The sequence below is a fragment of the Cynocephalus volans genome, chromosome 1 (genome assembly GCF_027409185.1).
Source record: "Cynocephalus volans isolate mCynVol1 chromosome 1, mCynVol1.pri, whole genome shotgun sequence".
Classification (NCBI taxonomy): domain Eukaryota; kingdom Metazoa; phylum Chordata; class Mammalia; order Dermoptera; family Cynocephalidae; genus Cynocephalus; species Cynocephalus volans.
In genome coordinates this window covers 244,503,775-244,519,420 of record NC_084460.1, presented here as the reverse complement: position 1 = coordinate 244,519,420, position 15,646 = coordinate 244,503,775, and the positions used below count along the sequence as shown (strand labels likewise).

The window sequence follows — 15,646 nt, the reverse complement described above, 5'->3', positions numbered from 1 at the left end:
TTAACAATACAAGTGAAAGTGTTTTGTGCCCTTAAAGCACTAAAGATGTAAGGGCTGGCATCTCCAAGGGCTTTTTCTCCAAGGGGGTATGGAACTATTTCTTGGGATACACTTAGGTCTTGGTGAGTCCTTGGATGAGTCAGGTTTGTAATGTGCATTTAGTGGGTACATGGTCTTGACCCCGTGATTTGGAGGTTTTCAGGGGTCCAGACTAATTTTTAGCCACTTTTGCTCTTGGTAATGTAACACTGGAGGCCAGGCAGTGGAGAGTATCTGCCTGCAGGGGCTTAGAACTGGAAGGCTCTTATTCCCATTGTATTAAGCAAGGGCATAGTCTTAGAAAACCACACAGTAAGTATTCAGAGCTTACCGGTGGGGAAAGGAAAGTCCTCTGCAGAAGAGTGTAAGTCAGACATTGAGAGGTTTTCTAATAGAGCTTCACAGGCCATTAATTTGGCTGCAGGATTGAACTCCACACAACAGTTTTGTAAAGGTCTGTTTTTAAAGTAATTCCTAATATTCAGTGAGTTTTTAAGTAACAGAAATTGTAATAGGAAAGTCTAGTTTGAAATCTGTGTTAGGTTGACTAGATGACTATATACTTTATAATCATAAGCTATTTTGTGTATATCTATGTGTGTATTTAATAGAATATCTTTCTAAGAAAACACAAAAAACTGATGCCAGTGGTTGCTTTGGGGAGGGTAACCGGGAAATTACTTTTGCAACTTTCAAATTTTATACAATATACATATGTTATCTATTAAAAAAAAGACACTGTCATGTCCTAAAGGAGTTTACAGTCTAGTCAGACCATTGTTAAGAAAACCCCAATAAGACATATAAGGTATGGGGTAGATACTGGCTTATGGGAAGATTGATTTCAATGTTAAATTCTCCTTATGTAGGTAAGCTGGCCTGATTTGCCTGTAAGTCATCTGGGTCAGGCAGGTCTGAGTGTCCAAAGGGCAGGTTTCCAAGTCTTGGTTTTGCGCCTGGGGAGAGGGCACAGGGCTAAAGCAGTTTCCAGATCTTGTCCTGCTGTGGTGTGAATGCCAAGTAGCCATGAGCATGCAGACGAGCCTCCCAAGTTTGCAGTCAGAAGTTCTGGGCCAGAGTCTTGGCTCTGCTCCAGATGTGGGCTCTGCCGAGATGTGGGATTTGATCCCCAAAGCCTCAATGTGCTCCTGGCCCACCTTCCTCGTGTTACTGCCACCCATGAACACTCTTGGAGACCACTCCTGGAGACCACTCCCGGAGACCGTGAAGTGTGCAAACACCAGCTGTAATAGAAGCTGTTAGGGACCTGCAAGGCCAGTAGGCTAGAGCAAAAGATGCCAACTGAAAAAGCAAAGATATATCTTTTTCCCTGTGTCAAATAACTTGGCAAGAGTTGTAGTATTAGAAAAGTGGACCATAGGTGTTTTGTAATCCTTTGGCTTCTGGCCTTGGGCAAATTATTGCACCCTCTAGACCTGTCTCCCTGTTTGCAAAATGTGAGGGTCTGTGTAGGTGATTCCTAGGGCTCCTTCCAGTTGCAGCATTCTGTGTGAGTATGACATTAATAGTAATTCCCAACTCAAGTGAGATGAGTCATACTAAATGAAAAGTCCAAATGCAAGGAGGAAGTCTCTGTGTATGACAGTTTTCCTTGCATTGGAGAATCAGAGCCTCTGGAGGGAAACAAGGGAAAACATTGCCACCACCAAGAAGGGAAGGAGTGAAGTATCTATTTTTGTGCATTCTCACCACTTCCAAAGCCTCCTTTGCTTTCAATGTTTACTTGGGCTAGGCCTTGGGAAACTAAGTTTAACCTTGTTTATTGGGTAGGATGTTCATAACTTATGGCAGTTGTCACCTCCTCTGTGAGGTCTTCCTGTGCAGATTTAGTGGTACTTCCTCCGTGCTGTGACATGCCGTGACATGCTTCTCATCCTGTTGCCTCATATCTAAGACCAGACAGTGTCTAATTTATTTTTGTATTCCTGGCGCCTAGCGCAGTTCCTGGCACCTGAGAGGTGGTCTGTATGTGCATACTAGAAAAGCAGATGGATCAAGGATCCACTTAGGGTAGTGGATCAAGATCAACAACTAATATTGTTGATTTTTGACCACCACCTTTATAACTACCAGCACTCTGGTAAAATGAAGTTTCAGCCATTAGTAGCTTATTTCAAGAAATATTTCATACCCACACCAAAAAATATTAAACAGACCCCTTGGTCTGCAGTTTAACAGGTTCTGCAGTTAAAAAAAAAAAAAAGCAAGCTAAGTTTTATATAGTCTATATATAATAGTATATGATATATTATACATGTATCTATAATTCATCACCACCACTATGGGCACACAGGGTCTCTGGCTAGCAGCAACATACAGCATTTAGTTACCTACTCAGCCGCCAAGCCTGGGTGACTGGTCTTGATTCTTATTACTGTTAGCTAATTATAGGTAGTTAAATCTGAAAAGGACCATGATAATTGAACTAAATTTCTTTTTACAAAGGCAGGACCCAGAGAGAGGGTAAAGGATAACTAAGGGAGAGTAGGAGTGGCAGAAGTGTCTGTAAAGAGCCCCTGCAGTTTGAGTGCTTGTGCCCACCCACATGGGGGACTTCCCTGTACGAGGAGGGTACATGAAGATGGGCAGCAGAGCTGTTTGACCTCAGGGTGGATATCTGAGCTACCTGATTAGACCATGCCCACTTAATTTCCATGTAGGTTAGGTAAAATAAGTAGGGGGTTGGATCAAATACTCCTAAAGGTCTGTTGGTAATATGAGTGTGTGTGTTTGTGTGTGCGTCTTCCTGTCATTCTAATAGAAAAATGTATCCTACAGTTTGCTTGTCAAACCAAGCCATTCTTGGCAAAGTAGTGATAACCCTTGCATAAATCTTTTGAAGCCTAATAGCAGCGTCCTGCTCAAATACAAAACCACCAGAAAATAACTGTGGGGACCCAGGTGTGAAACCTCATGGAAAAGTCAGAGCCATGCACTCTATAGCAAATGGGATCATCTATTGTTTTGGAAATTAACCGTCCTTTCTGACCGAACTATATATGTGTCTCTTGAGAGAATAGCCTAACTTCTCACTCTTTTCACTTTCCAGTTTTGATTTATCCTTCCATCATGCTTTGCAGTTTACAGACAAGCATAATGGGTGAGAGTTCCAGTAAACTGGCTGGATCGTATTTCTTAGATTGAGTCATTGCTGAGAAACTTGTTTATGAACAGGAAGCAGCCCATGAAAATGTCTCTCTGTACACAGTAACATGCCAGACTGAGAAAACTGGACCACTTTCTAGTTGAAAGATAAAAGGGTTAGAAGGATGGTTCTACTACTCAGTGAATGGTAAATTTGTGATCTAGGGTTTTAATTTGTTTAGTAATTCTTCTCAGTGTATATTTGGGGATTTTATGCTGTTAAAAATCTCTAGTAGTTGAAGATTGGGGAAATAATCCTTAGATTTCTCTAGAAGGAAATCTTAGATTAGTGGTAACTATTACTACTTATTAAGAGTCTCTACTGATGTGTATAACTGGTTGCTAGGCCAGTTATTTTTTTAAATGGCACTGTAGTTACACAGAAATAAACCTGGCAACATTTACACTTGGCTTAGGTGGCTGTAAGGTCCCTTTCATCTCCAACATTCTGTGATTCTATGTTTTTAACCACCACTTCACAATTATTGCAGCAACACAATCAAGAGTTAGCAAATCAATTCAGTAAAACCAAAAGGACTTGAATGTGGGCACATTGTAAAGAATGACCTGTCGTCTGCCTTCTCTAGAATTCTCAGTGAAGAATATAATTGGCATTGTATTGTACCAGGGTCTTCAGAAAGTTCATGGGAGGGCTGGCCAGTTAGCTCAGTTGGTAAGAGAGTGGTGTTATGACACCAAGGGTTCAGATCCTGGTCTGGCCAGCCACCAAAAAAAAAAAAAAAAAGTTCATGGGTAAATTTGCACTAACTTTTAATTACATATCATTCTATATCCTTCGTATATCTTCTTGTAATGCAGTGTAGGAGAGAGCCATAGAGAAGTAAATAAATATGAAATATAATAGTCATAAGATATATTTTAAAAAGCACATCTGTCTGCTTGGTGTCATTTTACTTTAATAAAGATTATGACTGCACAATACTGTCTTGTAAATCAAGGAAATGTTTTTTGTTGCTGTTTTATCAATCCTTCAAAATTCAAGCATGCCCTCAATTGTTTTTGTAGCCTCCTATAGCTCTTGATTTGGCTTATAGTCACCCAGACGGGGATATAATTCATGTTCCATATAGTTTTGCTCAAAAATATTTGGGCAACATCCATGGAAAAAAATACTAAACGAGATTTAGTTTTTAGGTGAATAATATAATTACCTGGGCATAATATAAGGAATAAAATGTATGAAACAAAACATAACCAGGTGTACCATAAATTCTAAATACTAGTAAGTAATATTTGGGTAGAGGAAAGATCTTAGGTGAATAAACTTTAAAATAAGACTTATTATTTTTTTAATAGAAGTACATGATTTTAAGAGAGTAACTTAAGACACTACCCTTATACCATAAAATTGGAAGCAAGGATGTTTTTATCTTCTTTTACAGAGTTGGTAATATGCACAATTTAACAGTTTATTGGTGAAATTTATTTTTAGAAGGAAACCTACCACCTTCCCAACATTCTCAGGGCAAAATAGAGGGTGGGAGCAGGAAGGGAAGAAAGGGATTGTTAAGTGCATGCCTCATTTATACATCTGAGTGTGTAAAAGAAGCCATTTTTTTCATTTCAAATACTTTCCCAAAGTCTCAGTTTACTGAATAGCTTTTTTTAAAAGATGACCGGAAAGGGGATCTTAACCCTTGACTTGGTGTTGTCAGCACCACCCTCTCCCAAGTGAGCTAACTGGCCATTCCTATATAGAGACCCAAACCCTTGGCCTTGGTGTTGTCAGCACCACACTCTCTCAAGTGAGCCAGGGCCGGTCGCCTGAATAGCTTTAATGTAGGAAAGTGACTATGTATCTTTGCTTTATCTTTTCTTGTTTTTTATAAATGCTGGTTTGTTCAAGGCATTAAAATTGGCTTGCCAAAGACATATTTAGTATAGATTCTGTGTTTGAGACTTTTCTTTGTTTATCTTGGTATAGAGATGTTTGTTTTAAAGTGGTATGAGATAATTGTCCAACTTAAGATTTCCTGTAAAACGTATAACAAATTACCCAGATGGCAAATGATGATATATACATTTTAAATATGAGTATTTCCGTGAGGCCAGATGGTGATTTAACATGAATCGTCCAATATTTTTGTTTCTTATTAAATTGTCTTCTTTTGTCTAAGCCAAGCTAGCAACATAATGTGGAACACACTAGGCATCACTAGAGGACACCACCATAAAAATTCAGGCACTATGTGGCAGGTGGCATATGCCGTGTGAAGGCTCACAGCAGTGCTTGCATTGCCCTTGGGAAGACCAGTTGTAAGGAAATGCCTGTTGAAATGCCATACCTCCCCAAGGCCTACTGATCTGACATTTTGCACTGTGGCCTTCCTCCTTGGGGGACTGCAGGGAATCAGGCAGCTCCACTTCCTCAAAGCCTTGCATTTATGTGCACAAGAGCAGTTTTAATTCTTCCTTAGGCACTTCTCTTCCCTAGGCACTTATCTTCCCCATTGCCGGTGTCATGTTTGTGTTTGTTATGGGTTCCACCCAGACTATTATTTCCTCTTAGATGATGTGCGAGTTTGCAGAAAGATGGGTCATTTGTGGAAAAGTCATATGCCCAGTCACAAGGCTCGTTTCAGGAAATGCTCACTGCATATAAGGTTAGCACAGAACACAGTACTGAGCCTGTGGGCCTCCCCAACTGAGTTTTGCGTTAACAAACTTCTGCTGTTCTTTTTCAACATAAAGCTTTGAATGTTTCCTGTAGTATCAAATCTCTGCAGGTTTTTTTCCTTCTGAAACTTACATGAAAATCTGAGTAACAGAGTATGACATACTAAGACCATGACAAGATACCTATTGCTGCATTCTAAATTTGATCAGAACATCTGTTTTTAGGAATCTAAAGTAGTTGCTTAAAACTCAGCTTTTTTTTTTCTCTTTTTAAAGCAGTTTTCTTTTAGAGATGTGTCATAACAAGAATAAATATTACATAAACTTAAAAATACAGAGGAAAATCTTTCAGAACACTTTGAAACCTGTTTTGGTCCCATTATTGCATTGAATGCTTCCCAGTCTGATTAAGAACGATTAGATTTTGTTACTTGAAACACCTTTTGGTGGCATTCCTGCTGGAGACAGTAAGCTAGTGCTGTAGGACCTGCTTAGTCTTCCAGGGTCCAGCATTGTTTCAGATCAGATAATGAGAACAGGATGCTCAAGAGCTGATCCAAATAATGCTTTATGTTTCATTTTTCCTGTTTGTTGATAATGATCCATCAAAGTGTTTTTTGATCATACTGTGGAAAAATAAAAACAAAAACACATTGATTGGAGCTTGTGCATTGAAAAGTAGTAATAGCTGGAACTGAGTGGCACCTGAGTGGGTGTATGTGTAAACATAAAAGTATGTGTAAAAGTGTATGTAAATGTATATGAGGTACCCACTGCCATCACCACACAGTCACCAACAACAAAACCACCACCACCATTCACTAAATTTACATCATCTAATTTGCTTATTAAGGTGCCTATAAATAACTCAGAATCTCTCAAATAAAAATTCTTTTTCAGGGAACACATTTTCAGGGCTACCTGATCTATGTGTCTCCCTGGTTGCAGTCATCATGTTGGCTCAATAAATCCTTGCTATTTGTATTTAGTCTTAGTTTCTTTTTAGGTCAACAGAAGTGACTACTCACACCAGCTCAGGGTATACTAGCATAACAATAGATGCTTCCTTCTGAAGCCTTGCCTTTTTTATTTTCTCACAGGACTCAGATGAAACCCTATTGCCCTCAGAGAGGGTGTTTCAAGTATACTAACTGTTGGGTGGTAGGTTTGAAAAAAGAAAAATCTTTTTCTCTTCACAAGTGGCATAATGCTAGTAGTCAATTTCAGACCTGCCCTGAGGAAGAACCAAGCAGCTTCATTGCTTCAATGAAGCTATCCATGATTGTGGAAAAAGTGAATTAGTTCATTCTTAGGCTCCCACTAGTTAGGTCCACAACTTATTATCCACTGGCTTGGAGTTTGGTGTTGCGTATAGCAAGTAGTAGAGCCTATCACTGTCAACATGCAGAACACTTCCGTAGATCTCTTTCACGTCTCATTTGATCCAGCAACATCTGTATGCTAGGGTAGGATGGAATAATAAACTAAATGTAGGGGCCGACCCCGTGGCTCACTCGGGAGAGTGTGATGCTGGGAGCGCAGCTGCGCTGGGAGCACCGAGGCCGCAGGTTCGGATCCTATATAGGGATGGCCGGTGTGCTCAGTGAATGCAGTGCGGGCGACACCACACCAAGGGTTGCGATCCCCTTACCGGTCACAAAAAAATAAAATAAATAAAATAAAAGTATAGCTAAAACCATCTAAACCTCTGACATTATTTGGTGGGAAGGGAAACGGGAAAAAAGAAATAACAGAGTTATATCAACTCTTGGAATGATTTCTACTGATAATTTTAGTGTAAATTCCATTAGAGATTTTCCTCCAGTCCATGAGGGCTGAATTCTAGGGATACTTTGGAAGTCAGATTCATGAACAGGTGTCTCCAACATAAATTGCTTTAGCGCTGCTTTGGTTCTTGTACGAAAAGGCCACAACTGGATACTGGTTTTTATCCTGGGATCTCTTAACATGAAGAGTCCTAAGCCCAGGCAGTCTGGGGGAACTGAGGGAGGAATGTGTCAGAGTGGTCCCCAGGTGCAGGGACAAGTATTTGGGTTTCTTTTACTGATCTTCTAAACAGCCCAGCACACTTTTTACACATTAGTTCTTGAGAGGGGCAGGAATCGGTACTGCTTATTTTTTAGAGACATATTAAGATTATAGAGTTCAATGAAGATTGCATGATCATGCATTCCTTTAAAGTGCTAGCATTTAGTAGATGTGAATATACTGAATGCCTTAATGCCTTGGTCAGATAGCTCCAGTTTGCATACCGTGCTTTATCTAGATTCACTGAGAAGAAATGTCCCAACCTAAACAGAATTTTAAAGTAGGTTTCATCTTTTTCACATGATGACCTTTGGGTAACACTTCCATTAAAATGGAAACAAATCCTTTTTCAGAGTGGGAATTATGCTTATTTTAGTGGGGAACCTCTTGAGATTATATAGCTGTATATGACTGAGTGCTCTATGGTTGCTATTTTGTTGCTCTTGGCCAGGAAATTGATCCAGGTCACAGGTGCTTAATCCATCCTTCTGTAAACTGGCCACTTCACACCACCAAGATATTAAAGCAAAGAATATATACTGCAATGGATTTTATTTCTTGTCTAATTTAGGAACCACTGGCCAATGATTAGATTTTGTATTTTTAGTATAGGCTAGTGGTTAGAAAAGCATGAACACTTGAGTGAGGCTGCCTAGGTATGTATCCCTGTTCAGCCACTTTCTACTAGTATCACTTCTTTCTTTCTTTCCTTTATTTTTAAAAATTTTTTTTATTTTTTGGTGGCTGACAGGGATAGAACCATGGACCTTGGTGTTATCAGCACCATACTGTAATTCTTTCTAAACCTCAGTATTCTTATTTGTAAAGTAGGGGTAGTATTTTATCTTTATATGGTTGTTTTGAGGATTACTTTGTACATGTAAAGTACTTAGAACAGTGCTTGGCACAAAGGAAGCCCTTAATAGATGTTGGCTTAAAAACAATTAGGTATGCCCTAGCCAGTTTTAAATAGCTATGGGTATTGTTTTAACTGTACCTAGTGTTTGTGCTTTACACTATACTGTATATTATTGTTCAAGGCTAGAGTGAGGATGAACTGCATAAGCAGGGTTTCATAGCCTTTTAAGATTCCCATACCAAACTTCAATCAAGGGTAGAGGTTGCCTGTGCCATCCAGCCAGCTGTGCTGCCTCCAAGTTTGGCGGCCTGCTCCTTTGTTGGGTAAAAGCTTGACTGCTCAATGAAGCCACAACCATGTTATTTTTGTACTTGAGAGGCTGAAAGTAGTAGAGGTCTAGACCTACCAGGTAGTCAGTCCAGCGCTGCCGCCAACTGTCAGCAGAACTGAAATACAAAGTCTGATGTTTGTGCACACTGTATCCATTGGCTGTCTGGTCCCAACTCCCATTCCTCCTATGTCTTGATTTTTCCAGTCTCAATTTCATTATTTTTAATATAGATGATTTGTTAAGTGGAAACTGATTTAAACTTCTTGTTTAGACTTTTCTAAAAACTAAAGTTACAAATCAGAAAAACTGTTTTTGACATATTTTTGGTTGGGAAAAATTGAAAGTGGTTTCTAGGCCTAGCCTGATCATATAAATTCTCTCCCATGTATCTTTTACTAAATCAGAATAACCATTCCCACTTTATAAGATCCTTCCCATATCTTAACACTTTCCCTGGAGTGATTTTGTTTTTTTTTTTTTAAGAGGGTTATTTACGACTTCTCAAGAAGGAACCTGGTGGGTGCCCACTATCCCTTTCCCAACTTTTTGGTTGGCAATGGACAACCTTCTCTTTATCAACTTGTTCACGCCTCAGGAACTAAAACTCAAGTCGAAAGGAAATTATTTAATGGGGAGCCAATGACAGAGTAGCAAGAGGGAAGAGATAATTAGTCCAGTGTAGGAAGACCAAAAGAATGGCGATATTTCACAATTACTATATTGACCATTTAACTTGGAGTTTTTCTCTCTATAAACTGGGTATTTGCTGAGCAAGTTTGAAGAAAACTCCATTCAGTCATGCTTCTCCAAACCCCATTTCTAAAAAAGCCAGTGACTTAAGAGTGTTTACTCTAATTTCTACTTTCTTTTTTTTTTTTTTTTAAAGATGACCAGTAAGGGGATCTTAACCCTTGACTTGGTATTGTCAGCACCAAGCTCACCCAGTGAGCTAACCGGTCATCCCTATATGGGATCCGAACCCGTGGCCTTGGTGTTATCAGCACCATACTCTCCCGAGTGAGCCACGGGCCGGTCCCTCTACTTTCTTTTAAACACTTGTGGGATTTCTTTAAATTCAAACACCAGAGTGCAACATTAGTAACTTTGCCCTTTAGCGACCTCTACCATCACCCAATCATTAATGATCCAAGTTTTTAAGTGACTAGAATGGATGGCTGTGTGTTTGTAGGTTGCTTGTTATTTTAAATGAATAAATTTTCACTGAATGGAATTAATTGCTCTTCTGTAACACTGGATCTATGTTCGCCTTCAGATTTTGTTTTATAATCTCCCCTCTCCTCAACATCTACAATGGCAAAAGGTGAGAATTAACTTATATGGTATCTGCCATTTAAAAACCATCTTAACCGTGCACGGTCTCTCTCCTTCCTTTTTTGTTTTAAACACAGGACATGGATTTGATTGACATACTTTGGAGGCAAGATATAGATCTTGGGGTAAGTCGAGAAGTATTTGACTTCAGTCAGCGGCGGAAGGAGTATGAGCTGGAAAAACAGAAAAAACTTGAAAAGGAAAGACAAGAACAACTCCAAAAGGAGCAAGAGAAAGCCTTTTTTGCTCAGTTACAACTAGATGAAGAGACAGGTGAATTCCTCCCAATTCAGCCAGCCCAACACATCCAGTCAGAAACCAGTGGATCAGCCAACTACTCCCAGGTACAGAGTGCTCAGTTCTTGGAAAAGTGTATGGCAGGCCTAAGAAAACTTTGACTGAAAAATGAAAACATATGGATTTGAGTTCCACCTTTGCCTTTTATAGCAAATCTTTCCATGAACTTTTTATACGAATCTTTCCATAAACTTTTTGAAGATCCCTCATATTAACTGATTTTAATATACACAAGTATATAAATTAGGTACCATTATCCCCATTTTATCTCCAGCTGGGCAGTTGAAGCAAATATGCTTAACTAACAAATTTTCCCAGATCACTCAAGAAATTGGGGGAGCTAAGATTTGAATCCAGGTAGTATGGTTCAACTCTGTGCACCAAACTGATTTCTGAAATAAGACAAGTATTTAACTGGATTGTAAACATTTTTGAACATCAATCATGAATCTTTAGTTTGGCAGTGCAATATATAACAATTTTTTTCTTCCTTTATGCTTTTCCCTTTTATCCAGGTTGCCCACATTCCCAAACCAGATGCTTTGTACTTTGATGACTGCATGCAGCTTTTGGCAGAGACATTCCCATTTGTAGATGACAATGAGGTATAAAACATTTGGTTAACAGCAAAACACAATAGCTATATCAAATATACCCAGTATAAGTCCTCTTAATGTGTCTCCATTTAAAAGAAGGAATAAAAAGATTTAGGAAATTTTTTATGAAGGAAATATTTTGTCAAGGAAACCTTAGCCTATAGATAACTTTACAAAAATTTTTAAAAAAAGACCCTCACACAATATTGGTTGATCACCCCTAATTAAAAGTCCAAAATCCAAAACTTTTTGAGTGCCAACATGATACTCAAAGGAAATGCTCACTGGAGCATTTCGGATTTTGGATTTCCTGATTAGGGATACTCAACCTGTACAAAACCAAAAACCTGTACTACCGCATAACCAGTCACATGGAACAGCATAACCATTGAAACAACTCATTTGTTATAGGGATCTAAAAATTTTGGTGAGTAAAGAGCAAGCTGGGTAATAAACCAAGACTTGTTTAATTAATTTTACTAAATCTATTGTGTTTTGAAGCACTGTACTACATATTTTATATATATATACACACACACACAAATTAAATCCTAATTGAAGTTAATCTTCAAATGCATAGGATGAAACAAGTCAGTAAAGAGTAAATTTCAAGCAGCTGCGTATGAAAAAGTTTCATTATATACAAATAGGACTCATTCAATAAGTAGAAAAATACAGAACTGCAGCTGATTTGACTGTAATGTGTTTTGATGGTGCTTGCAAGCTTACTCATCCAGTGATGGTGGCAAACTCATGTAGATAAATGCCTTGTCAATTTTAGGTTTCTTCGGCTCCATTTCAGTCACTTGTTCCTGATATTCCCAGCCACATTGAGAGCCCAGTCTTCAGTTCTCCCAATCAGGCTCAGTCACCTGAAACTTCTGTTCAGGTGCTTGCTGCTGATTTAGACAATATGCCGCAGGACATTGAGCAAGTTTGGGAGGAGCTATTATCCATTCCAGAATTACAGGTAACTAAAATCTAATGTAATACTGAAGATGCTATTTTATATTTAGGGCCTTTAGTCATTCTAATTATCTAATATTTACATGCCACCTACTTATAGGAAGGATTGGAAGGTGCATTTAAATTAAGTCATGAGAGCTGCCCATGCTCACGCAGCATGTACTTTTCGTTAAATGGTCTGGGTGTCTGAGGATAGATTGTTATAAACCTTAAATCTGATATAGGAATTCTTAAAGTAATACATATGCTTAGGTGTAAATATCTATTGAGGATGGGAATTATCTCTGAATTATAGAAGAGAACAGCTTGGAGAGAATGGGGGTAAAGACTGAATTTAATAGCTGATAATATCTGGTTTACCACTGGGTATGGATTATCAGCTATTAAAAATATTTAACCTTGATTTATATAACATAAACTTCTTTTCCATGCAGTGTCTTAATATTGAAAATGACAAGCTTGTTGAGACTGCCATGGTTCCAAGTCCAGAAGCCAAACTGACAGAAATTGACAACAATTATCATTTCTACTCATCGATCCCCTCACTGGAAAAAGAAGTAGGTAACTGCAGTCCACATTTTCTTAATGCTTTTGAGGATTCCTTCAGCAGCATTCTCTCCGCAGAAGACCCCAGCCAGTTAACAGTGAACTCATTAAATTCAGATGCCACAGTAAACACAGATTTTGGTGATGAATTTTATTCTGCTTTCATAGCAGAGCCCAGTATCAGCAACAGCATGCCCTCCTCTGCTACTTTAAGCCAGTCACTCTCTGAACTTCTAAATGGGCCCATTGATGTTTCTGATCTGTCACTTTGTAAAGCTTTCAATCAGAACCACCCTGAAAGCATAGCAGAATTCAATGATTCTGACTCTGGCATTTCACTGAACACAAGTCCCAGCATGGCATCACCAGAACACTCAGTGGAATCTTCCATCTATGGAGACACACCACTTGGCTTCAGTGATTCTGAAATGGAAGAGCTAGATAGTGCCCCTGGAAGTGTCAAACAGAATGGTACTAAAACACAGCCAACACATTCTTCTAAGGATACAGTGCAACCCCTGTCACCATCTCGGGGGCACAGTGCTCCAGTGCCTGATGCCCAGTGTGAAAGCACACCAAAGAAAGAATTGCCTGTAAGTCCTGGTCATCGAAAAACCCCATTCACAAAAGACAAACATTCAAGCCGCTTGGAGGCTCATCTCACAAGAGATGAGCTTAGGGCAAAAGCTCTCCATATCCCCTTCCCTGTAGAAAAAATCATTAACCTCCCTGTTGATGACTTCAATGAAATGATGTCCAAGGAGCAGTTCAATGAGGCTCAACTTGCACTTATTCGAGATATACGTAGGAGGGGTAAGAATAAAGTGGCTGCTCAGAATTGCAGAAAAAGAAAACTGGAAAATATAGTAGAGCTAGAGCAAGACTTAGATCATTTAAAAGATGAAAAAGAAAAATTGCTTAAAGAAAAAGGAGAAAATGACAAAAGCCTACATCTACTGAAAAAACAACTCAGCACCTTATATCTCGAAGTCTTCAGCATGCTTCGTGATGAAGATGGAAAACCTTATTCTCCTAGTGAATACTCTCTGCAGCAAACAAGAGATGGCAATGTATTCCTTGTTCCCAAAAGTAAGAAGCCAGATGTTAAGAAAAACTAGATTTGGGAGGATCTGACCTTTTCTGAACTAGGTTTTTTTTTTTTGTACTGTTATACTAAAAGCTCCTACTGTGATGTGAAATGCAGAAATATACTTTATAATTCTATGCAAAATTTTAGCGAAAATTAGCATATACATAATATGAAATTTTAAAAAGCATTAAAGTATCAGTATGTTCAATCACTAGTTTCACTTTAACTGTAAACTTAATTTCTTAGGACACCATTTCGGCTAGTTTCTGTATAAGTGTAAATACAAAACCTTTTTATTTATACTGTTCTCATTTGTTATATTCATAGATTTATATAATACATCTGGCTAAAAGTAAATTGTTGCAAAACTAACCACTATGTACTTTTTTTATAAATACTGTATGAACAACAAAGAATGGCTTTTTTTATATTAAATTGTTCAGCTGTGGCAAAAAAAAAAAAAAAAATTTAAAGAGCTGGTACTAATAAAGGAATTATATGACTGTTAAATTATTTCTTCAGGATTCATTTGACTTTCTTCCCACAGTAGTGTTTTCCATAAGACAGTCATCCATTTAACACATTTAGATGTTCTGCATTTTCAGAATGTTTTCTTTGAAAATATAAAAAGCATTTTTAGGCCGGCCTGTGGCTCACTCGGGAGAGTGCGGTGCTGATAACACCAAGGCCCCGGGTTCGGATCCCATATAGGGATGGCTGGTTAGCTCACTGGCTGAGTGTGGTGCTGACAACACCAAGTCAAGGGTTAAGATCCCCTTACCGGTCATCTTTATTTAAAAAAAAAAAAAAAAAAACAAAACATTTTCTATTAAATTTCTGGTACCAGGGTTATGGAGAAATAAAGTATATGAAGATTTTAACTCTTCTACAACATCAAGTACATTTCAACCAAGGGAAATGTATACATTGAATATGAAAACATTGATTCATTTATTCATGTCAATACATGTATGCCTGCTATGTGCTAGGTATTGTTTAAAGTATAAAGGACAAAACCCCTCTTGGAACTTAAATTCTAGTTAAGGGGAGATAACAAGCATACTACACTACATTAGAAAGAAAAGGATTGGTTACACCAGTAGAAAGCATCAAAACTGAAAGTAGGGTTGGAAGAGCCTTATTGAAGTGGCAACATCTGAAAGTGTGGAGAGTAAGTGATTCTGCTAGCTAAGAGCATTGCAGGCAAACAGCAAGTCTAAAGACAGGCTTCTGAGGAAAACCAAGGACAATACATTTAGTGGAGGGTGAGCGTAAGGAGAGATGGGGGCAGGTGTTAGGGCCTTCATAAGGACTTCTGCTTAAGTGGGAAGCTATTGGTGGTAGGCAAGAGTAACATCTGGTTTTTAAAAATAACGGGGGTTTTTTTGGCAGCTAGCAGGTACATAGATTGTACCATGGACCTGGATGTTATTTAGTACTATGCTAACTGAGCTAACTGGCTAGCCTGGCTTGTGTTGTGTTTTGTAAAGTCTAGAGGCTAAGGGTGGGAGCAGGGGGACCAACTGGGAGGCTTATGCATTATGATGGTGGCTTGGTCTATGGTGACAGGAGGCAGGGGTAGTCAGGAGGTACTGGATTCTGCATGTTTCAAAAGTAGAACTAAAAAGTTTCTAATGGAATGAATGTGGAGTGGAAACAGTCAAGGACTTGAATATCTTTTAGGAACTGAGTTGCTCAGAGATGGAGGAGACTGGATAGAGGGAGAACCAGGTGGGAAA

General features: G+C 38.7%; 1 protein-coding gene across 4 annotated transcripts in view; it reads left to right on the top strand.

Annotated features, from left to right (window-relative positions):
- The window catches only part of NFE2L2 (NFE2 like bZIP transcription factor 2), a 28,267-nt gene extending 13,850 nt beyond the window's left edge, over positions 1 to 14,417 (top strand). For all 4 annotated transcript variants that reach the window (XM_063107573.1, XM_063107592.1, XM_063107583.1 and 1 more), the window contains exons 2-5: positions 10,490 to 10,756; positions 11,225 to 11,314; positions 12,087 to 12,275; positions 12,706 to 14,417. In XM_063107573.1, coding sequence (XP_062963643.1) covers positions 10,490 to 10,756; positions 11,225 to 11,314; positions 12,087 to 12,275; positions 12,706 to 13,935 — 1,776 coding nt within the window. In that variant the 3' untranslated portion in view covers positions 13,936 to 14,417. The remainder of the gene's footprint in view (positions 1 to 10,489; positions 10,757 to 11,224; positions 11,315 to 12,086; positions 12,276 to 12,705) is intronic.
- The last annotated feature ends 1,229 nt before the right edge of the window (positions 14,418 to 15,646 follow it).